We start from the raw sequence: 24,751 nt of genomic DNA, 5'->3' as shown, positions 1-24,751 counted from the left end.
ACTCAAGGTGTGGGCCCACCCCGGGCATCTGAAACGAGCAACTCTGGGAGGAGCCCAGCAAGCTGTAGTTAACACACACTTCAGGTGATTCTGATACACATTATAGTGGAAACCAACTGCAATCGGGCCTCTAGGGAGTTGTCAGGAGGCTGGCGTGGTTGGGAGAGCAATTTTCATACATTATCGTTAAAGAGAGGCCATGTGCATAGGATACAAAGCTTTTGAGGTAAAGCTTCACAGTGTAGGCCTAGGAGCAAAGTGTAAAAATGGGGAGACTGCTCGGGTACACACACCCACTTGGAAGCTATTTGAACATTTCAGAAATAGGAGCAGGCCATTTCACAGGTTAGATGGGGCTCCCTTCCTCTGGAAGTGTTCAGAGATACAAGATTATAATCTAGGAGAATCTATGAGGAAAGCAGTGCAAACAGTAGTTACCAAAAATAAAGACGCATGATAAAAAAAAATATATGGTGCCTTAATAGGTTTCCACATGCTACTAAATATAGAAAGAGAGGGTTATAATTAACCTGTTATCATTAATTTTTTAATAGCTCAAAGCTATTATCTTTTAAAATGGTCCTACTCATGGTACAAAGAGGGGTAACTGGTTTTAGTTGCCTGATGTTTTATTTCACATTCAGCAAACGGCAGCAGTCAGCTTAGGCTCTCTCAAGATTTCATTTACAATTATTTGAGATTATATTTATTACTTACAAGGGATCAATCACCATTAGCCAGAACTGGTCATGGATCAAAGATTAAGGTTGGAGTGTTAACTTATTTTTCCTTTGTTCTGTAATCAAAACAACTGTCTTTTGAAAGTAATGATTATGTTTTAGGACATAGAGAGAACTGTACTAATACTCATGCAATATATAGCCTAACATTATTGAGCAGTTACTGCATACTACGTACTGGGAGTGTTTGGACTGAGCACATTACATACTCTGTCGTGTTTAATACAAGCTACCTACTGTGGGTTCAGTTCCTGACCACTGCAACAAAGTGATAACTGCAATACAACAAGTCACAATCTTGCTGGCAGAGGGTGTTGCATTCCATTTGTAAAAAGCACAACATTTGCACAATAAAGCAAAGTACGAGAACACGAGGTAGGCCTGTGCTCAGCACCATCTTAGGATGTTGAGCATTGTTACCCTCATTCTACAGAGGAGGCACCTGGGCTTAGAGAGGTCAAATAACTTGTCCAAGGTCACAGACCTAGCAAGCAATGGAGCCAGGATACAAACCGAGCTGCCCCCAGGGTCACTGTCTCTGACCGCGTGCGTACAGGCATACCCCACCGACTGCATTTTGCTTTCATTCCCCTTCACAGATGTCACATTTTTAATGAACTGAAGGCAAGACCCTCCACTAGCAAGAGAGCGTGACCTTTTATTGCAGCGGCCAGGAACCGAACTCTCAATATCTCTCAGGTATGCCTGTATATGTATTTTAGTATAATCCTGACCTCTAGGAATTTGGGGGGCAGAAAGAACGTATGGTCCATCGTGAGTAATACTTACGACCCCCTAAAGCTTCTAGAAATACTAAACCAACCAAGCAAACACGTATTGAATGTTCAACTTATGTCAGGTACTGAACTAACCACTGCGTAACTATCCTCGCTGACTCCTCACAACAACATGGAAGGTGGTTACTATTACTGTCCCAATTTTGATATGGACAATTACAGTTAGAGGATTTAGGTGATAAGCCCTTCTTCTCGGTAAAGAACTCAACTACTCATGTAAGTAGAAATGAAGCAAAAGACGCACCTAGCGTGTAGAAACCGCTCAGCACATGCAGCTTCTCTGCCGTCACGTTATGTGTCCAGAGATGACAATGGGGCTGCTGGCGGTGGTCGATCCGTTGTTTTTTCTGTTCCATATGACGCACTTGTGAGTTAGCTATTTGGGTGTAGCATTCAGTCGTGGAATGGAGCTAAGTTCATTTGGCTTTTTCACATCTTTAAAATCAATAAACCCTAGTTCTCTGAGGCTCACACCCCTGGCCAGGAGTGTGACCCCAGGACCCCTTTAACCTGACAACACTAACAATGAGTGGGCCTTAGGAATGAGACATGTCTCACACCCAAGCCCAACAATCGAAGGGCTAACGCCACTTGCTTTTTCCAAAGAACCTTGTGCAAAGGATGTCAGTGGCTAACACCTGGCAGAGAGTGTCAATGAGAATGAACATTTTTTTCTAAGACCACTAGATATGGTCTAGTTGAGAGTTCAGTTAAAGTTGGTTTATTCAGCTCAACACCAAAAAAAAAAAAAATGCCAAGAGGACATACAGATGGCCAATAGATATTTGAAAAGATGCTCAACATCTAATCATCAGAGAAATGCAAATTAAAAACCACATTGAACTACCAATTCACACCTGTCAGAATGACCATCATTAATAAAACAACAAACAAGTGTTGGTGAGGAGGTGGAGCAATGGGAACTCTCCTGACCTGTTGGTGGGAATGCAGGTTGGTACAGTCACTGCAGAAAACAGTAGGGAGATTCCTCAAAAAATTAAAAATGGAACTGCCTTATGACCCAGCAATCCCACATCTGGGTATATAGCCAAAGAAACTTGACACACTAATTCAAAAGAATATCTGCACCCCTGTGTTCATTGCAGCATTATTTACAATCGCCAAGATATGGAATTGACCCAAGTATCCATCAACAGACAGGTGGATAAAAACGCTATGCTACATATACGCAATGGAATATTACTCAGCCACAAAAAGGCAGGAAATCTTACTGTTTGCAACAGCATGGATGGGCCTAGAGGGGATTATGTTAAGTGAAATAAGTCAATCTGAGGAAGACAAATGCCATGATTTCACCTAGATGTGTAATCTAAACAGCAAAATAAATGAACAAAGAAAATAGAAACAGATGCATAGACACAGAGAACAGGTTGCCAGAGGGAAGGAGTGAAAAAAGGTGAAAGGATTACGAAGTACACATTGGTAGTCACCAAATAGTCACAGGGGTGTAAAGTACAGTATAGGCCAATAGTTAATGATATTTTCATAACTTCCTAAGGTGCCAGGTGGGTCCTGGAAATATCGCAGGGATGACTCTGTGAAGTATATGACTGTCTAACTGCTTTGCTGTACACCTGAAACTAATACAAAATAATATTGAATGTAAACTGCAACTGAAAAGTAAATTTTTTAAAAAATTGGTTTATTCAGTATTCTAGTATCACGGGAGGAGCTCTATTCTAGGAATCAGAATCTCTGGACCCCAGTCTTGGCTCCACTGCAAACCAGTCACATGATCATAGGCACGTCGATCAGCTCTACTGGATCTCAATTTCCTTCTTGAGGAAATGAAAAGGAATAAAACTTATTCTCCAAATTAATTATACCTAGTAGCTAAGAGCTGTGAAAGTACTTTGCCAAAATATAAAACCCCTCACAAGTATAAGACAGCATGACTATTTTATGTAACCTCTGTTTTGTTTAAAATTTAGCTGCTAACATTTCAACCTGGTCAGCCAAGTTGGTGTACTGACAAACTAATTTAAAAGGCAAGAGGAAAGGGGACTATTTAAAACTGATAATTACCAAAGACATCCATGGAACTCTTTGCTCAGTTGTTTTGACAGTTAAAAGGGATTTATTTCCAATGACCTTACTTCTTTATAAGCCTGGCAAATCCCCAGATCAGTAAATGTTGGTATGAAATAGCCTGAAAAACCTTCCTGCGTAAGTAAAAAGGAGTATCACTAAACTGCTATGGTACTAAGCAGGACAGAGACACTCTCAGCAGCTCAACAAAGGGGCTCAATGTATTTTGTTAAAGATGCCTTTGGGTTCCTGTTCAGATTTCATGGTGCCATGTTTTTCTCCCTTGCCTGTCGGCACTAGAGAGCAGAATTCGTGAGATGAGTTGAGGCGGTAGTGAAAGGGGATAGTGTGAAGGACATTTTTATGCAGGGAGGAGAAAAAAGAAATTCCATCTGGAGTCACACTTGGAGAGATCAATAAAAGAGAGTATTTATTACTGTTGAGTGTTTTTACATCTCACTGGAAGGATAAGACCAAGAGATTCAAGAGCAAAGATGTGAAAATCAAGAAAACAATTTCTTTGGCGCCTTTACACCCATCTTGGACTGTGGTTTCCCCTCAAATTATTTGACAGATTAAAATGGCTTTGTGATGTGACATGATCATCCTGCTTTTCCTCTCATAGTTCTTTTCTTAAAGTGTTTCATAGGTCAACACAGAGAGGTAAGAAGAAAGGTCACAAGTACAAGTTTTCCTTGAGCCTGTTTTTGAGAAGTCATATTCATTCTTGCAAGTCGCAGGCCGCGGGGGCTATGAAACTGATTGCTTGACTAATCACTCAGACTTTGACTCTAGATCATCTTGCCAAGATGACCCAAGATAGAAAAATAGAAGTTAGGAAGGTTGCTTAGATCACGATCAATGACTGCAAAGGAATCCAAGGTTCCTAAAGATAAAACATGCCATACTTTCCAAAGTCAAGGACACTCATGAGTGGACGGTGGTATTTCCTTGCCTATGTTACTCTGATAAAACGTACCTATGCTCTGTCACTAACAGTCATAGTGCAATGTCCTGTGCTCGACCAGCTGCCCCCATGTGCAGACCTCTCCAGTCGGTCTGGTTGTCACTAATCCACTGATTAAACATCTTAAGACTGGCTTTGGCAAAACATGCCAGGAATTCCTTCAGGGTAATTAGAACCACCTTCTGTGTCAATAAACACAGACTGTGAGATTCTTCCTGTGCAGCGGAACTGGCTCTGACCCATGGGCTCTAGGACATTTTTTTCTTAGATGGCTTTTCCATCATTGCAATTTTTATTGACTTGTCCAGATGCTTTCCCAGCCCCCTTATGAAATGATTGGCTGAGGTCAGAGATATCTTCTTACCTTTATTGTTTCAGCCAAGACACAGGGACCAAAGGGGCCCTGAACCAAAGGGCCAAGCTCATGGACAAAGCCCTTTCACCCAGACCTACAGGGGAGAGCTTGAAAGGGATTTTTGTTATACAATCTGACAGTTACCAGCATCCACTTATCACTACTGTTCCAGGGTTCAAATGGATTTTTATTTGAAAAATTATTAATGCGACTTCAAAGTAAAAGGAAGGACTCAGGAGAACATTTACTACATTGATATCCAGACACTAGTTCTTTGCACATAGTACACACTCACGAATTATTTTTCACCATAATGACAGCTTAATTGTTTTTATTATGCAATTATATACTTACTTTACAACTTTCCATACATTATAGAAAATATAGATAGTAAAAATTACTTAAAACTCTCCCAGTCTGAGATAACCATCATCAATATTTTGGAAGCTATTCTTTATACACACACACAAGTCTGCATAGGAGGAATTCCTACTCTTTTTATCATGGATGTGACAATCTCTAAGTTTTGTACTAGTCTTATTTTTGCTTGCTTCTCTCCTTCCCCATAACCAATGTTAATAAGCCTTTATATGTTTTTTCATACTGATATCATCATATACCAATCAACTCATACACATTAATGAGGTTTCGGTTGCTCAATCAATACTTGCTGTGTGGTTAAAGAGTACAATAGAAGAACAAACCCATAAATGAATGAATTACAGGATAAATAATAGGTCCTGCTTTTAATTAGTTGGCAGTTTCCAAGCGATTGCAAAATATAGCACACCTCTGGACATCTCCCCTATATCTTTAAACTGTAGCAGGGGGCAGGAGAACCTGGCTTCCACCTGTTTAGAGGGAACTATAGGTTTAAATTCTCAAGTAAAGAATACATAACTGGCTGCTGTCCTTAACACAGAGGCATTACCAGCTACTCTCAAACTCAAATCAAGTTCAAAACCATTCACTGAGCACCCATGTGCCAAGCCCTGCCCTGTCTTCTTTAGTAGGAGCAAAAATGTGATGGCTGCCTTCTAAGAGCTGTTTTCCAGGTGCGAAAACAATATCCAGGTCGGTCTCTTCCTGGATGGCTGGCTGAACTTGCCCTCAGTTTCCCATTTGTGTAATAGGGATAAAACCTACACCCCATGGGGCTATTGTCGGGAGGTAAGCACTTGAGGAATTCAGGGAAAACTTCAAGGGAAAGTGCACAGGAGGCAGGCCTTGTAGGTCCCAGGGAAGAGGGAACAGTGCAGGTGGGGCAGGGAAGCAGGAACGGCCTGGGGTAGTGAGGACTCAGCCCGAGCCAACCTGGCTCCTTTGAAGATCAGCTAGGAGAGACTCAGGAGATGGGGAGACAGGCAGAAAACATTAAGGTTTACAAACACAGGAGAAAATTGTGAACAGACTGATCTCCTTAAAGGGTCGAACAAGAGGAGGAACATAGTTTTTGCCGTTTCAGCATGTGCCAATGTCTAGATCAAGGCCATCCATATGAGTGACTCAAAGGCAACCTGCTTGTCAAGTAACTGGAAAAAGAAAAAAAAAAAAAAAAACCTGGCCTGCACAACGGGCTCCAATCCAAGTTTCTAAGACTTGTAGGAAAAATTCTGATCGGAAAATTTCCATCTCGAATTGTGCTGAGGAAGCTTAGGGACTGAGTAAGCATGCTGGCAGCCACAGTGTGGTACGGATATCGCTTCTGCCTTTTCCACCACGGTGCACAGAGTTCTCCACGTCCTGGAGAGGCCTTAGCAAGTATGTGCTCTCTGACCCTGAGAGGGGTCCTAGGAAGTGACCGGAGGGCTCTCACTTCCAAAGCACAGCCCTGGGTTGGCCAAAATGGCCGCTTAGTTTTTTCCATAAAAGAAAAGACACACTTTTCATTTTCACCAATAACTTTATTGATTGGGATTTTTTGAGCATGTCGGTTCTTTCCCGCTATTGGCTTCTAGTGGGTAGAGGCCAGGGAGGCTGCTGAACATCTGCCAATGCACAAGACAGCCCCACAGCAAAGAATTATTTGGCCAAAATGCCGATAGTACCAAGAACTTCACAAACCACTTTTGACACATTCCATCAGTCACAACACCTTCTGCATACACTGCACAAATCTTTTGTGTTTCAGTTGCGTTTTTACCTTTCTTGAAGCAGTAAGGCATAATGCACTGAAAATGTTGTGTATTTTCTCCCATCTTCAATATTAAAATGGCTGCACAAAAATTCACCCATTTTTATTTTTTTTAATGCATACTGATATGACAGCTGTCACAATACAATCTAACAAAACTGGTCAGAATGAAGTTAAAGGCAGCTAAGCACTACTAGAGTCGTCGTATGAAAAAAACTAAACAAACTTTTGGCCAACCCAATACATCAATGGTAGGGTCACCCACTCTAATCCTCCAGAACTGGAATGGAATGAGACATTCGTCACAGCAAGAGACGTCAGCTGGAAGCACTGAACTGCCCCCTGTCTCTTCTGTTAGCTCAGGGTGCCGGAAGAGCTCATCTCCCCCGTCACATCTCCCCTTTTAAAACTTGCGCCACTGCTGCACTCCTGGGAGCACGTCCCTATGGGCCTGCGCTGCCCTGATTAATGCTCTCGCCCCGCCCCCCCCGCCCTGGACCTCCAGACCAAGAGAACAGGTGATGAGAGGCAGACTTTAATGTTGTAACTCCGACTCATGATTTTACCCGTGCTGTTTCTAGAAGCTGCTTGAGCACTTTTAGTCCTCAGAGGAAGCAACTGGATTGCCTAGGAATCACCATAAATCTTTATCCACTCAACTGTCCGTCCGTCCACCCACCCACCCACCCATCCATTCAGCCTTTTAAATTTGATCTACGGAACGCTTAAGCGTCTAATCTGTGTATCATTTTTAGTACTTCATACATTTTTCTACATGAAAAATGTCTCAGAAAACTTGGTATTCTTATTTCAATGCCTCAAGACACTTCAGAGGGAGGAAAATGCCTCCAGATATTCAAGCAAAATGAGCTGAGACTACAGATTGACTCCCAACTACAATCCCCAAAGATTGCTGAAACGCAGACAGCCAATATACTTTGAAAAGGGACTAAAAATTATGCACGAAAAAATATAAACCCAATGGTAGTTTATAAGATTTGCACTTTTCATTTCCATTAAATCATGCTTCCAATTTTTAGAGAAAACTAGACATGGCTGGAACTGTGAAGCCAATGATAGAGCCTGGTTTTCTCAGATTTGCCTGGGTTGAAATCGCATTCGACCACACATAGTATTAACAAAAGAGAAGTTAAACACAGGTTTCAGAAATGTCAAACTTGAACCCTCCCTCCCCACTATACTTGTCGCCATTCTGGGTCAACCATTCTTTGCAGCTATCTACTTGCCAGTTTGAGAAAAATGAACATTTCTGGGTCACTAGGTTCTGTACGCTTATCTATAAATGATGCCCTGGAACTATGAATGTCATTTTTTTAAATATAGGGGGGCACTAAATCCCAGAGAATAAGCTACTCACCCATGTACTTAATGGCAGAGGCTGAGAACTGAGCTAGTCTCGGGTACCTTTACCTGAGGCTTTGAGGGAAAACAAGGGCAATGGAGTCAAAGTCAAGTTCCATGGTTAGATCTTTACGGACTCTCTTTCTAATCTTCACCCCGCATACATTTCCTGGTCTGAACTTCGACAATCTGAAAGTCTGTGGCAGAGTAAGGTAGAGGCAAAATATAGACCTAGCAAAAGGGGCAAAGAGCAGGGCAACTCTAAAGGCGGCCCTGGGTACAACATTCTTAGAAGGCAACAGATTAATATTATCTAGAAAATTAATTGTTTGCACTCTTTATCCCAGCAATATTGACGTTAGAAACTTGTTCTATGAAATTACCAGAGAGATGATTTAGAATAATTCAACTATTTATCACACAATTATTATAGCAAAAGATTTAAATGAATTCAATTATTTATCACACAATTATTATAGCAACATGTTGAAAATAATCTAAATTTCCTGCATTAGGTGATTGCTAAAATTATGGTTGAACTATAGGATGTTGCAGAAAAATGCTCACAGTGTTTGTTGTGCTTGGGTCAAAAACAAAACAGTAATGGATATGATGCCATTTTACATAGTTCTGGTATTCATCCTTACCCTCTCTCTCTTCCTCCTCCCCGCTCCCGGCCCCCAACCAGCCCTTCCACACACACCCTGGAAGAAAACACATCAAAAAGTGTTTTTATAATGACCCAGTCTGGGGCTAGAGGTACGTTTGATTTTCTTTTTTGCACTTTTCTTTATAGCCCAAGTTTTCATTAGTGAACACATATTTTGTTTTCTCATAACCTCTTTTCTTTTCCTATGCAGTATTTAACAAGAGTTATAGTCATATCCCTGTTTGTGTTTTTTTAACGTGTATCTTCCCAATAGAATGCAAGCTCTGTGAGAACAGGGTATATATCTGTTTGCTTCTTTTCCATTGTATACCTGTTTATTTTGGCATGATGCCTAGTATACAATGAGTATTTTCTAAAATGACTACTGAGTGAATACTTGGGGGACACTAGTTAGAAGAGGTATGGTCACATGCGGGGATTCCAATGGGCTATTAAACAGTTTGTTACATCTCCAGTCTACAGCTCATTCGCTCAAAGAACATAGCACTCTCCTTGCCTCCTCTTGCCTCTAATCATCACCAAGACTCCACTCTCCATGAGGAAAGCCCTGCCACACCTCTCCACCTGCCGGAGCCCCACCGAGGCCACCTTTCCCCGCTAAGCCATTCCTCTTCCGTTCTGCTTCCCTCCAGCACTGCCTGCAGCCATTCACTAGGAAGAGAAACATTTTTAAAACTTCTTTTGGGTTTTACACTAACGTCCATGGGCCACATCGGATTTTGCAAATAGAGTTTTGCTAGAACACAGCCATACCCACAGGCTACAGTGGCGGAGTGGAGCGTTTGGGACAGACTGTGTGAGCGGCAGAGCCTAAAACACTTACTTTTAGCTCTGTACAGGACGTTTCCTTATCCCTGGTCCAGAGCATCTACATACCTGTATGAAGTGGAGATGATACCAGATTGTTATCCTATTAGAAAGTTATGCATAGCGCAATATGGAATCCAAAAGATATGCCCAAGAGCTTTGTAAAAAAATTATTGAAATATACCTAAATTCTTAAAAACATACATTTTTGTGTCAGACATACCTGCATGCATTCAAGTCCTGAGTCTGCTAACTGATTACATAAATTCTCTATTCCTCCGATTAAGCATCAGTAACAGAGAGATCTATTCCCTTGTTTTCTTAATAAACAGGTAATGTGTGCTATTTGCCAGGCAGGCACCATAGAAGACAACGGACAAACAACAGTAAAAACAGTCCTAAAAGTCTCACTTAATTCAGCTTTATGGTAGATACTTCTGATGGTTGGTGTGAGAATTAAATGACACACATGTATACACATATTCATGTATCTGTATCATATATATGTCAATCTAGTACACCATACATATAGAGTACATCATATATCGTACATATAGAGTACTTCATCTAATTCCTAGTTCATGGCAAGCACTCAGTATGTGGGAGCTCTTCCTCCTCACTCTAATTACAACAGAAGCTGTCTGAACAGACCTCTAGTAGAAGACTCACTGGATGAAAAAAATGCCTTCCATTCGCTCTGTAAAATGGGCCTACAGCGTGCTCGCTATTCTAATCAGTAAGCCAATCTCTGACACCTAGGCACACTTCTGCTGCTTCTGGTTGGAACTGCTTGTTGATTGTGAGTCACTGTGTTTGTTCCCAAATCCTCTGGTTTCAGTTAGGCTCGTTATTTAACTAAATATCATGGAAGGTGAGGAAAAGAACGCTGTGGAAAGAAGGAATATTTGTTTTGCATGAAAACTAAGTCAAATGCTTTCAAAAGATGATAAAAATTGTTGAGTTAAATCTAGGAGAGCTCTAAGATTAGGGACAACCATAAAAATCCAGATGGGTCTGTAGTAAGATTGCCGCTCAGATAGCCATCCTCACACGCAACCTCAAGGACAAAACTCAGACATGATTTTTCTCATTCTGGGTAGGGTTTGCGTAACCCCCAATCAGCAGACACATACTGAAAGATTAAGCCTTGATTCATCAACAAGCCCTTCAAGGCAGTCAGAGAAAAGACAAATACCATATGATTTCACTCATATGTGGAATCCAATAAACAAACTGAACTAACAAGCTAAATAGACACAGACTGAAGCCGCCTGACAGATCTTGGGGGTGGGGGCAGTTGAGGGGTGGAGGGATCAAGCAAAAAGGAAAATGGACTCATGGACACAGACAACAGTGCGGTGATCGTGGGTGGGTGAGGTAGAGGTGGAAGAGGGTATAGGAGGGATAAATGGTAACGTAAAAAATACAGTAGTTCTGACCATAAAGTCGATTATGAAAATAAATACAGAAAAAAATAGATATACTATTTTTCATAATTCTCTGCCTAAACTTTTTCAAATGACCACCAACCATTGGTCCCAAATGCATGGAGCAAGAGAGGTATTCTTCTGTATTTATTTAATTCTCATATATTAACAACAACATGTTAGCAGGGAGCATGTTGCTTCCTCTCCTGCCATATTTCATAGGGAAGAAAACAATCATATTTCTGGCAGTGACAACCTCCCCATGGGACCACGCCCCTTGCAAAGGACCTGCTTCATCCGTCCCTCTCCAGCAGAGGAGAGAGAAGAGGAACCAGAGAAGTGCCTGGCACAGAGCCCCAGTCCCTGCTTCATGGGTGTGAAAGGCCCAGGATGCTATGAAGTCACCATGTGCAAACGATTGTTTCATGTGCTGGCCGCTCCATGGTCCTCCATCACCCTGAATGCAGACGAGTGGGGAATCATCCCAGTGAAACACATTTTGGATAGAAAAAAGAAAACCATCAGACATGCAGCATGATCTGCTCAGACCACAGAGCTAACACTGCTGGAAGCCAGTCTACAGCCAGCAGGCTCTCATTCTACCACCTCAGCCACCTGGTGATAACAGACAGGCCAACACAGCACAGGCTCACATAGCCTGGCACAAGGTGAAGTACATTTCAAGAAGGCCAGAGTGTCATCTGCCTGAATAGGTGGGAAGATACTTGAGAACAAGAACTTGTACTTCACCATGGTCCCCAGTCCAATCCGCACGGCACCTGGCGATAAATACAGTCCATGGGTTTTGTTTGAAAGGATGAATTTCCTTCCCTGCTTTGGAACAGTGGAAGACGTTGGAGCCCTCCTGATTTCTGAAGGAGCCAGGTTCACATGGGGTTTTTAACCCCCTCCATGGAGCACACAACAATAGCAAGGGAGAAATTCCATGGTGCCTGTCAGATCGTGTCACTGAGAGCGCAGCCTCACCGACTGGCACTCGCTCTTGCCTGTCGGTGCCGCAAAATGAGCAGCGCCCAGCTCACCAGATGGTTATTTGTTCCACCAGCCACCTTTGCCGCGTCCCTGATTCACTCCACCCCAGGACAGTCTCCAGCACTCATGCTGCAAGGCAGCACCTGCCAACAACTTTGCCAAATGGCTCCTCTCAAAGTCAAGGGCCGCCCAGACAGATCGGCTCCTCCATCTGCAGCGGCTTTTGGCAAAGAGATGCTTCCCTTTCTGGTTCCGCCTCTTGGCTGCACCAGAGCCTTCTTGCCAGAAGGATGATCTGACCCAACAGTAAGTACAGCCAGGTCTGAAATTCTGGGGCCATTTAAAGCCTATGCCTGTGTCCCCCAGACTTGCCCCTGAATGCAAGTCAGAACACATCAAGGAGATCTAGATGGTCACAGACACAGACGTAATGCATCACAGAAACTTCCAACCAGAAAATTCTATAGAGAGCATGCTTCTCCACCCCCATCTTCAATCTCATGTTAGTAGATTAGGAAACTGAAGCCCAGAGAGTAAATATGACTAATTATGGTGGCAGGGATGGGAAAAATACCCACTTAAGAGTATAATCCACATCAGTGCTTAGAATACTGCATTGCCTTCCAATTGTCCCTCCATTCATTTTCAAAGTCTTGATTAAAAAAAATGGACCCTTTGTATTGGTAGTGATTCAACAGCATATCTCTTTATGAAAATAAAAAAAAATCTTTGTTCTGTGTCAACATCATGATTTTTATCTCAAACAGACGTGTCCATATATGCTACACTGAGATGACCTGCTGCAAAGTTTAGGGACATGGGCTTGACGATCAGAGCGGGGAGTGACTTCTGTTCTGCCACACTCACTGTTGGGTAACCTTGGATGCTAATCTCCTTCTGCTTCAACTTTTCATTTAAAGGGACACACGCCAGTATCCACCCATAGAACTGGGAGGATTACATGGAAAACATACTTTAAAGCCCTAAGTCCATCCCTGGCGCACAGTAAGCCTTCCACAAGGGCGAGCAGTCATCACTATTTGTTATTAACACTCAAATCTGCAATGGTTTTGGTATAGAGAGTACCGTGCACATGTAATTAGGTATGCAAGGTATTCCCACCTTCTACATTAGGAAATTCAAGTTCATGAGGTTAAATGACTTATCCGAGGTTACTTAGAGAATAAATAGAGGACTAGAGAGTCGTTCTTGCCATTTTGCTAAGAAATGAGAAGCTATGTCAGGCCTTTAAAGGTGATAAAATCGGGAAGGAGAACATCTGAACAAAAGCATATGTACAGAAATAATCACTGCAGCTTCTTATGTAATATAAAAAGCCAGAACCACTTTTTCATCCACCTACAAGGGAATTACTAAAGCAACTATGGTACAGTCATAGCATGGGTACTATGCAGCTGTTAGAAGGAAGGAGGATGTAGGTGCCCTGACGTGAAAAGAGATTTCAGACTCATATCACTGAGTGGGAAGAAAAAAAAGTGCGAATAAATGGTATGCATTCAGTTATATAGAGAAACCATCCCCCCCCCCATATCTGTTCTTGTATATTTAAATGAATAAATACTCCTACAAAGGCAGCTCTAAGGATGCATCTCTAACTACCTACAATGGTAGCCTCTGGGCAGGGAAGCAGGGTGGGTGTGGGGATGGAGGATGATTCATAATTTGCTTTATCTTCTTGTATAAGCTCAGACCCTTTCAAGTCAGAAAATGCATTTAGGTATCATCTGCCTTATAATAAAGACATAAAGGCAGAGAGAAATGTGAATGACAACAACACAGCTGTTGTGAAGAAGCAGACCTCCTGTGCTGGGTGTCCATGGCCCCAACTTGACTTCTGCAAAGTTACATAAGCAAAGTTACCTTCCCTGAGTCTTTTGTTAAACCCGAGCTCTCCATTTTGGTCAAACACTTCCTGGTGAAACGCTTCCTGGTGCATTTTGTCCTTAGGGGCCCGAGAGCCTGTCTTCAGACCACCCGCAAGTGCTCAGCATGCTGCTGCAATATTCCCTTTCCAGCGACCGCACCTTCTGTACGCGGTGCATCTCCTGAGGGTCACAAAGCTGATCTCCTGCCATTAAGTGGAGGAGGTCGCCTGCCATTCTGTGCCGCCTTCAGGTTCATTTCTAGGCACGGATTTACAGCAGCAGAACCAGCAATGCACGATGGAGGAGGCTGTCAGTCCCACAGCCCCGAGCCCAGCGCCCCTGGAACACATCCTCCCCTAGGCCTCCGTCCAGCAGGCCTCCTCTTTCTTGGGTTAGAGAACTGCCTATAGGGGCCCCTCCAGATTCGTGTGCCTCTTGCCCAGAGTCTCCTTCACTTCTTTTCACCTGCTGTAAGCAATCGTGTTTCCTCTAAAGCACATCACAGAGTCGGACTTGCTGCTCTGTAAAGTGATCTCTTTCTATTACCCATCACGTCTCCATCTCTAAAAAAGCCAATTGATACTCATTAGTTTCCCCTGAATTTCACACAAGCATATTTTATCCTCATCACTCCTCTTTCAATGATGAACTTGGAGCGTAAGAATTCAGTAGATTATGTAAGGCAAAGCTCCGGGTGGTCTTGTAAAAAGAATCTGTGCTTCCCCTAGGATAGTTAGGTCAGAACTGGTAGGACAGAGCTGATTTTCAGCCTGGTTCTAGAGCTCTACCGGACAGGCAGAAGAAGGGAATTTTGTAGGAGAGTTGGCAAGCTTGGTGGAAGCAGACTCGTTATTGGCAGAGAAAGGGAGCAGCATTGGAGAGCTGCTCTGGCGAAAATGGGGCCTCAGATGCCTCCCCTTTACGTGCAAAAGAACATCAGCCGCTACATAGCTGCTTCTGTCCCACTCCTCTGCTCTGCTCCTGGCAGTTCTCTCTGCTGCCATCAGCTCTGTGGGATGGGTGCCTCGCTGGCCCAGTGGGACCATCTCAGCTCAGCCTGGGCGTGGGGGACATGAAGAAGGCCATAAAAACCTAGCTCATTTTCACATTTTGATTGCTCGAGTATGTACATAGTTCTCTCCTTTTCTCACAAAGTAGAATAAATGTACAGGTGTAAGTCAACTACAGGTTCTGGCACTGGGTGCGGGAAATTCAGCTCCCTCCCCGTGGGACAAAGGGGAAGGTGCGGGAGGGGCACTGCGGTACTGGGAAGAGATGGGGTCGGGTGCAGGGGACAGAACACAACCTGCATTCCCCCCCCCCCCAAATCCGAGAGGAGGCAGCAGGGATGGGCAAGGGTGCACGCTTGGGTCCAGGCAGCCCCGGGTTCCAATCTGGTTTTGCCACTTACAAGTACGGCCCCTTAACACAAGTTTCTTTGCTCCTCCAAACCTCAAAATGTCTTATTGTGAAAAATGGGGCGACCGTAACCCTTCTTTCAGGCATGTGGGATATGATGAAATGAGTAAACTCACGAGAAACACTTAGGAAAATGCCTGGAATACAGACAGTACTCGAGAAACCTTTGTTCTCTACCCTAAGCTAAGTGTGTAAATTGGACCCTTCATTTCCTCGTAAATGCAAATGCCAGAGCCTAGGAATGTCAGTCTACAGCTGTGCTCTTTTCAGAGAGCATTACCAATATTTTGACAGGACTGGCCTAATATTATTCACCCCAGGTTCATTGGTAAGTTTCTGACCAGCCCTCATAAAGGGCTCGGGATTGCCCCTGGGGACCTGGATGCTAATAATGAATACTTGCTAGTGATTTTCAATGCACTCTGGTTATTACGTTTAGTAGCAGAACATTTCCCGTCCCCAGAAAGGTCATTTACAATAGCATTCAGCAGCTTCTGCCCACCTTCCATTTCATATTTTTCTGAGAACAGCCGAGAACTCAAACATTCATCCATATGCATTGGAAACACTATTCTGACCTGGCATTTGCATACAAATACATAAAGCAACTTAAGAAACTACAAGGCAGCTCTCCATCATCGCACTACCTCCATTTATTTTTCCAATGCCTCCCCATTTCAAAAGCCCTTTTCATGTATCTTCCCAGTTGTATTCATCATAGCCTCTCTCTTTCTTGAACGTGTGTGTTGGCGGCGGGGGGGTGGGGGGGGGGAGAGCAGTGAATTTTACTTCCTCACTTTTATTTTTGTAACTCCCAAGAAGAGATAAGATTTCGCAGATCACACAGATCTCAAGCTTAGAGACCCTCTAAACTCAACCTACTCAAGACTGGACTCTTCGCAATTTATCACATTGCTGAGAAAAGGCCCGCATGGCATGACTTGAATACTTCCAGTGTGTGGTTAATTATGCTTCACAAGGCATTCATTCCACTGAAGGTACTTTTTTGTTACAATTTCTTCATACCAAGCCAAGATCAGTTTCCTTGTAATTTTTGTTCATTGACGTAAATTCTGCCATGGGTGCTGTTCTCCTTGTCATCTCATCTATTCGCAGTTTTAAATACTTTTAATATGCATGATATCCCCAATTGTATGTCTAGTCCAGATCTTGCTTCTGAGCTTCAGACCCAGATATTCAACTGCTTATCTAAGAGTCTCACTGTGAGGCTAGATGTCCCATGTGCCCGTCAAACTAATCAACTTCCAAAGTCTCTTTCCAGTTTCAGTGAAATGCCCCGTTATGCATCCATTCTTAGGGCAAAATCCTGGCAGCCATTCTTGGCACTATCTCCATCCCCTCCGTCGTTTCTACTGAATCTATCATATCGAGTCTGTCCTACCCACTCTCCTTCTACAGTATCTAACACAGCAACCTCTCCCCAGAGCACTGCAGCCACCGCCCTAGGGCACAGCCAGGATCTCCTCGTTGTCCTCCTGCCTTCCCTTCTGGTTCCGTGCGGCCCAGCCCTACAGCCCCACCCTGCAGAGCAGCCAGTCTGAGCTTTGAAAGAACAAACCTGATCAGATTTCCCCCTGATCAAAATCTTTTAATGGCTTTCGATCCATCTTTGGATAAAGTCCAAACGCCTTATATTCAACAAGGCTCAGTGAGATCAGGTCCCTAAATACCTCCTCTGTCTCTTTTTTCTAATGTTTTATTATGACATTTTCCAAACAAGCAAAGTCGCAAAGAAAATTACTGTGACCCTCCCTTGACTGACCACTTGGACTTTACCACTTTCTACTTGCTCTATCACGTATCTACCCACCTCTCCATCCTTCTGCCCTCGCCTTAATCTTTCTCGGTTCTGGCGCATTCTAAAGTAAACTGCAGGCTCTAGTCACATTTTTATCACACTTCCTTTTGATCCCTACATGCCAGCCACAGGCATCTTTCCATTCCTTGAATCTGACTATTTTAAATCTCTGGGCTTTGTACCAATTGTCCCTTCTACCTGAAATGCCTTCAGCTCTTGCTAATTTCTGACTCATCCTTTAGTTCTCAGATTAAACTTTCTCTGAACCCTCAACCTAAAGTACATCTGCCTTGGGCTGGCCGGTGCTGCTCAGTGGATTGAGTACCACCCTGCGAACCAAAGGATCACTGGTTCGATTCCCAGTCAGGGCACAAGCCTGGTTTGCTGGCCAGGTCCACAGTAGGGGGGCACATGAGAGGCAACCACACATTGATGTTTCTTGCCCTCTCTTTCTCCCTCCCTTCCTCTTTGTCTAAAAATAAACAAATAAAATCTTTAAAATAAATAAATAAATATCTGCATTTTTGCCCCACATATGACCTCAAGGCACCTTGTGCTTTTCCTGAATATCACTATAATTGCTTACTATATACTTATTTGCAAAATTACTTCATGTCTACCTCTTCTGCTAGATTGAAGGCACCATGAGGATAGAGACCATGTCTACACTGGAACATGCTGGATATACCTCTGCAGAAGGTCAATAACATTTGTTTGAGGACTTAAAGGCAAAATGAGTCAACTATTGAAAAGAGCTACGTGGAATAAGTAAATTTATTCTTCCTTTAATACATACAAACAGAATGGATTTTTAAAGGCCTCTGAAGGAAGACAGAACTTAACTGCTACCAGAATATAACCAGCAAGTACATTAAGGCAAATTAGTAAGTGACAAGAACCATGGCTAGTGGCTGAGCCAAGAAGAAGGTGCTGTGGCGGGTTTTAGTGGGGCCTCTCCTCTACCTCCACTAGTCGTTCCATTTAAGATAAACTCAAATCAACACAATCTGAGGAAAAACAGTGCTTGCTATGAACATGCAGCTTATAAATAACTATAGCTATAATGTACCAAGGGCATTAACTGAGGTCTGGCTTAATATTTGGCACTATCTTCAGTGTTTTTCCTGTATTAAATATTGTTTTTCCTGTGGCATAAATTCTGTTATTCTCATTTTATAGCTAGGGAAGCTGAGAACAGAGTAGTTATTTTAAAATGTGTTCTCTGTCTGTGAACCTGGTATGTGCTTCCACTTATTTATGTCTTCTTCAATTTCTTCAGTGTCTTAACATCATTGAAATGTCCATACTATCAAAAGCAATCTGTAGATTCAATGCAATTCTTATCAAGATTCCAGTGATGTATTTTACAGAACTGGAACGAATGTTACAAAAATTTATATGGAACCATGAAAGGCCCCCCACATAGCAAGACTGATCCTGAGAAGGAAGAACAAAGATGGAGGAATCACATTCCCTAATACCCAACTATAAGGCCATTGTAATTAAAACAGCATGGTATTGTTATAAAACAGAAACACAGATCAATGGAACAGAATAGAGAGCCCAGAAATAAACCCACACCTTTATAGTCAATTAATATTCAACAGAGGGGCTAGAGATAGTTTATTCAATAAGTGTGTTAGGAAAACTGGACAGATATGCACCGAAAAAAGAAATTAGACCACCTCCTTATACCACACACAAGAATAAATTCAAAATGGTCAAAGATTTAAAAGTTAGACCTGAAACCATAAAAATCATAGAAGAAAACATAGGCAGCAAAATTTCGGACATTGCCCATAGCAAGGGAAACAAAAGAAAAAATAAGCAAATGGGACTACATCAAACTAAAAAGCTTTTGCACAGCAAAGGAAATCAACAAGATAAAAGACAACCCTCAGAATGGGAGGACATATTCGCCAATACATCTGATAAGGGGATAATATCCAAATTTTATAAATAACTTACAAAACTCAACACCAAAAGAACCACCAAGCCAATTAAAAAATGGGCAAAGGACCTGAACAGACACTTCTCCAGAGGATGTACAGACGGCCAACAGATATATGAAAAAACGTGCAACATCACTAATCATCAGAGAAATGCAAATTAAAACCACAATGAGGATGGCTATCATCAATAAATCAACAAACAACAAATGCTGGTGAGGATATGGAGAAAAGGGAACACTTTTGCAATGTTGGTGGGAATGCAGACTGGTGCAGCCACTGTGGACAGTAATATGGAGATACCTCAAAAAATTCAAAATGGATCTGCCTTTCAACCTAGCGATCCCACTTCTGGGAATAAACATAAAGAAACCCAAAACATTAATTTGAAAGAGCCTATGTTCATTGCAGCATTATTTACAGTCACCATGATACGAAGCAGCCCGAGTGTCCTTCAGTAGATAAGTGGATAAAACAACTATGGGACATTTACAAAATGGAATACTATTCAGCTGTAAAAAAAAAAAGAAGAAGAAGAAGAAGAAAATTTTACCCTTTGCAACAGTGTGGATGGACCTGGAGAACATTATGCTAAGTAAAATACACCACTCAGAGAAATATACAACATGATTTCACTCATAGGTGAAATCTAATGAACAAACTGAACTAACAAGAAAAATGGGAACAGAGTCATAGATGGAGAGCAGGCTGACAGCTGGGGGTGAGGAGCAGGGTAGGAGGTGGACGGATTGAGCAAAAAGGTGAAAGGACTCACAGACATGGACAACAGTGTGGTGACTGCTGGGGAGAGGAGGGTGTAAGGGGGGGCTAAGTGGTAATGAAAAAATACAATGAAGATTAAAAATTAAGCACGTTCTCTGACTTCTCCTTCTAACCAGACTGTCATCCGTGTAAACTCTACCTATATAGACTGTTCTTTCTGTGGCCTCATTTGTGAGTAGGAAGATAAATCTGGAAAACTTTCAGAATGCGCTAATGGAAAGGCGATTTCAGATGGTTCTAAGACGTCTAAAAATACAGAAAGAAATCCACATGTTGATGAGACGGATTTGAGAGAGAAGCCATTGGTTAGAAAGCTCAGAATTCCATATTGGGGGAAAAAAAAAACAACTTTTTTTGGTGGTTATGCCATTTCCACCCATGCTTTCCCTCATATATAACCTCATACGCACCCTTTCAAATGATCCCTGCAAAGAATTTGATCCCAGATGGGAACAGAGTTATACACAAAGATAAAACCACTGTGATGGTCCCCGTAACAGTAGCTCGTGGTTAAAGAAAAAAAAAGAGGCAGGGCAGAATTTCCTAGTGGAAGCCACCGTGCCGGGTCTTTAGACATTCTTGAGTTTGGACAAGCTCTTGCCTGGACTGTCGGTATGACCTTGGCAAATCAGCAACATCTCTGGGCCTCTGTCGCTCAGTTTCATTATTTGAAAATGGAAATAACAACACCCACTTAGCGGGCTGTGGATGCGTTAAACTACTACTATAAAAAGCTCGGCACAGTGCTTGGAATATAGAAGATGCTCAATGATGGTAATTTTAAAAAGGAAGAGAAGATAGAAGAAGGGAAGGGTAGTAACTTTAATGTCCAGAATAAAAGGAGAGTCATAGAAATGTCTTTAATAAATACGCATCATGCACTGAGAGAGAGAGAGAGAGAGAGAGAGAGAGAGAGAGAGAAACACCTTGTGATCTTGGGTAAAAGTGTCCTTTACCATTTGCATTGCTCTTAGCTGAATAAACTTGCCGGCAGCTACCACTTACGATGCAAATTGAGCTTAGAGTCCTTCACACTAACTACACAGCAAAAACCTTCCAGCTTTAAATAGAATACTGCAGTGTGGAATGATCTGAGCACAGGGAAGAAAAAATCCAGGGATAAATGGGAGGAAGATCTTGGAGAAAAAAAAAATCTAACATATCTGGGAAGGTAGGCGACATGCAGAAATTATTGAAGGAGACAAAAAGAAAAGCAAAGTCTACAGAAGGACCTAGAAGCCAATGCCTCCGAAAGTGGGTTTAAGTTAACAAAGGAGAAAAGAACTTTGGGGGCAAGCCCCCAATACAGTGGATTTTAACAAAGAATATTTTGTTCTGGTGCTCTTTCAAGCTGCACCAGCGCTTGTAGGGTTTCATCAGGAGAAGAGGGACTCATCCCTCCGGCCAGCATGACTGAGTGAAAGTCCCCTAAAACGAACAGATTAGGACATGGAGACTTCCTGCCGTACCCAACTCCTGCTTTTTACATTTTTTAAGTTTAAGAGACAGAGAGAAACATAAGGATTTTAGAAGGATTTAGAAGGATTTTAGAAAGCTCTTTGCCTCACTTTTGATTATGTAAACCCAGATATTTCATCCAGAATCAGTTTACAAAAATGCCATAAAATAGGAACAAAAATTAGGCAGTATCTGGGGCCCTGAAAGCAGTAAGGAATACCATTTTTAACTCATTTCTTTATTCTACAGATGACACCACTATACACACGGCCCCAGTTTGCCCATCTTACCAGCTCAGTAAGTTTCCCCTACCTACACTAGGAAGCATAATGAAACATACAAGAAAACAGGAAGAGAGCCCTCTTTCTTTGTTGTCACAGACAGAGAAAGTGGCCCCTGATAAAGCCGATAGACCCAAGACCACCTTCTTTCTTGGATGCCATGCTCAGACACAGAGCTAATCATATCCTGTCTGGTACCTGAATCAGTGACAAAGCACTAAGACTGAGAAAGAACATCTTATATTCGCATGGTCATCATGCAAATAGAGAGAATCAGCAAGTATGCTGCTTGGTATGGGGGAGGGACAAGCCGAACATCTTAAAAGCCACCTCTAAGCTCCTGGAGGCCAGAGCTCACAAGACTCTGCTCGATCTGTTTAGCACCGTGGACAGATTAGGTTTGCTGCTCTCCAATCGTAATGATAAATACAAAATATATTTTCAATAGTGCCGGGCAGTCTTTTTATGTAAAACTTCCAGGGATATTTACAGAAAATGCCAGCTTTACCCCCCAAGTTATGTCTTTTTCTTTCTTTCAGAACTTGAATTCTTTTACTTGCCCACATTTCACCTGTAATCCTGATTTTCAAAATAATATAGACATTTTAGTATCCAAGAACAATAGTCTTAAATGAACATACCTTGCTACATTTTCCTAAAGCACTTTCACACACATTCCCTCACGTGGATATGGCCATGTGACAATACAACACTTTATATGAGTGGTTAAGGATAAAGGCCTACAGGTAGAAAATGAAAGCAAAAATAAAGTTTGGTATTTAAAAAAATGCGTCCACTCTATGCACACACAAAAGGTGGAATGGGTTCCACCTGCTGACTTTTCCCTGCCTGCCTGCCTGCCTGCCTGCCACCGCACTCAGGCTAATACCAGAACAAGCTGCGGGGGAGAGAGAGGGAGAGAGACGACAATTTCACCTCCTGGCAAAGCTCAGCCTCCTGAACCCTCTTGCTTTCTGCTGGCTGTTGATTCAGCAGAAACTACTGCTGCAGAATTCATAATGGTGATTTTTAAAGGCTCCACTGATCGCGTTGCTCGCCCCACGTGTCAGGCTCATTCGCTCGCTGCCGGGAACACCGTTTCCCCCACCATCACCTTTTCAATCCTGCTAATGCACTTACAAGGGGAGAAGGGCTCGCCCTTCTGCAAAGCGTCTTTTGGGGGTTTGATTGTCTGAACAGGTAACCGGGCCAGAGAGATGAACCGGCAGGAAATGAAACCATGCCCTCCCTACAGCCACTGAGAGAGAGGCATCATTCCGCTCAGGGAGGGGAGGACCCCACGGTCCTTCTGGGCCCCTTCCTCCTTCTCTCCCCACAGAACCCCTGCAAACATCTCGGGGGAGGGGTCATCAGCCTTCTGGGGGTCATTTTTCCAGTTGGGAGCCCCACCCTGAAAAGCCTAATCCCCGAGGGCCATTTTAACTCCCGTGGGCGCCGGGTCCACCTGCTGCTGAACGCTGGGCTCGCCTCGCGGAGCCCGGATGGATGTGGGGCGCACTGGCGGCCGCCCCTGCGAGACGAGCCCCCGCCCCAGCCCCGGAGGAGTCTCCGCCACTACGCGCCCAGCAGCCCGCGGAGCACAGAGATCCGCAACTTGCGCCCGGCCCCAGCGGCGGAATGCGGCGGGGCTGGCGTTACCTTCGGTCGCATAGCTGTGGTCGCGCAGGAAACTGTTGTTGATTTTGCGGGTATCAATGTCCTCCTCCATTGACAGCAGGCTTACTTGCGTGGGAACCAGAAGCCGGCAGACAAGTATCCATGATCCCTCCCCGCAGCCAGTCTCACAGGAGAGGGGGGCAGGGGAGCCAGTGGGACTGCACCATGGTCCGAGCCTGAGGAGGAGACGGGGAGGCGGAGAGAAAAAAAAATAAAAACCCGGCAATGGAGCTGTCACCTCCTCCACTCGGGATCTCCGAGGCTGTGGCGGCTCCTCCCGCGGTGCGCTCACTCCAGCTCCAATTCCCAGCGAGGATGCTGCGCCTGCCTCCGGTGCCAAGATGCGCCGTGCCCCGAGGGGTCTCGTCCCGCCCGCCGCCCCGGAGGCGCTCACAAGCCGAGCTGGGGAGATGCCCAACAGGTTCCCCTCGTTGGCAGCCGCTCCGAAATGCAAAAAAGATCCCTCCTCCCCTTGGGAAAGCACGCAGCCGCGACAAAATGGTGCCTTTCTGGACCCGAGCTGCAGTGGCGAGATGGCAGGGGCAGGATTCAGGCTGGGCAGGCCTGGGAGAGGGTGCTGGTCCCACGGGAGGGCGGCTCTGGCCGGCGGGGGCGAGGAAGCCGGCGGGGAGCTGGGCAGGGCGCTGCGGCCGGCGACAGCGCACTCACCCTCACACCCACACGCGCGCACTCGCAGCAGCTGCCGCTGCTCCTGCTGCTGCTCCTGCTGCAGGAGGCTGGAGGCGGCTGGTGCATTAGAGGCGAGGCTCCTCCCAACCGCGTCACAGCCCCAGGACTCTTCCCCAGCAGCGGCTGCTCTCTGCTGCAGTGGGGCGCACGCAGCCGCGAACCGGCACCTGGGCAGCCAGCCGCGAGCTTGCAGGCTCAGGTGAAAAGCGTAGACGCGCCCTCCCAACCTCCCTCCTCCCGTGCCACGCAGCTGAGGGTGGCGTTTACTCTGGCACCCACAGCCTTAGCTTGCAGCCAGCCCTTCTCCGGACACCTGCGCTTCAGGACAGCCAAGAGAAGTGGGTTCGCTTAGGTAGGCAGGAAGTGGACATCCTGGTCGCTTTTGCTCACCCTTTTGTGATGCATGCAGTCCCTTGCTGGAGTTAAAGGGCAAGGTCTGGGGTTCCAAGCCTCCAAAAAAGAGGACAGAATGGGAAAAGAGCTTCTCA

At 44.0% G+C, this 24,751-nt stretch overlaps 1 protein-coding gene across 1 annotated transcript in view; it reads right to left on the bottom strand.

Annotated features, from left to right (window-relative positions):
- The window catches only part of PPP2R2B (protein phosphatase 2 regulatory subunit Bbeta), a 245,776-nt gene extending 222,031 nt beyond the window's left edge, over nucleotides 1-23,745 (bottom strand). The window contains exon 1 of the mRNA XM_054568224.1: nucleotides 23,556-23,745. Coding sequence (XP_054424199.1) covers nucleotides 23,556-23,625 — 70 coding nt within the window. The 5' untranslated portion in view covers nucleotides 23,626-23,745. The remainder of the gene's footprint in view (nucleotides 1-23,555) is intronic.
- Nucleotides 23,746-24,751: the final 1,006 nt, after the last annotated feature.

Source organism: Pteronotus mesoamericanus, unplaced genomic scaffold, assembly GCF_021234165.1.
Source record: "Pteronotus mesoamericanus isolate MK-2021 breed Mesoamerican mustached bat unplaced genomic scaffold, CSHL_Meso_final contig_2, whole genome shotgun sequence".
In the NCBI taxonomy this organism is placed as follows: Eukaryota; Metazoa; Chordata; class Mammalia; order Chiroptera; family Mormoopidae; genus Pteronotus; species Pteronotus mesoamericanus.
Note: the sequence above shows the minus strand (reverse complement) of the source record. Positions and strands in the feature narration are given on the sequence as shown.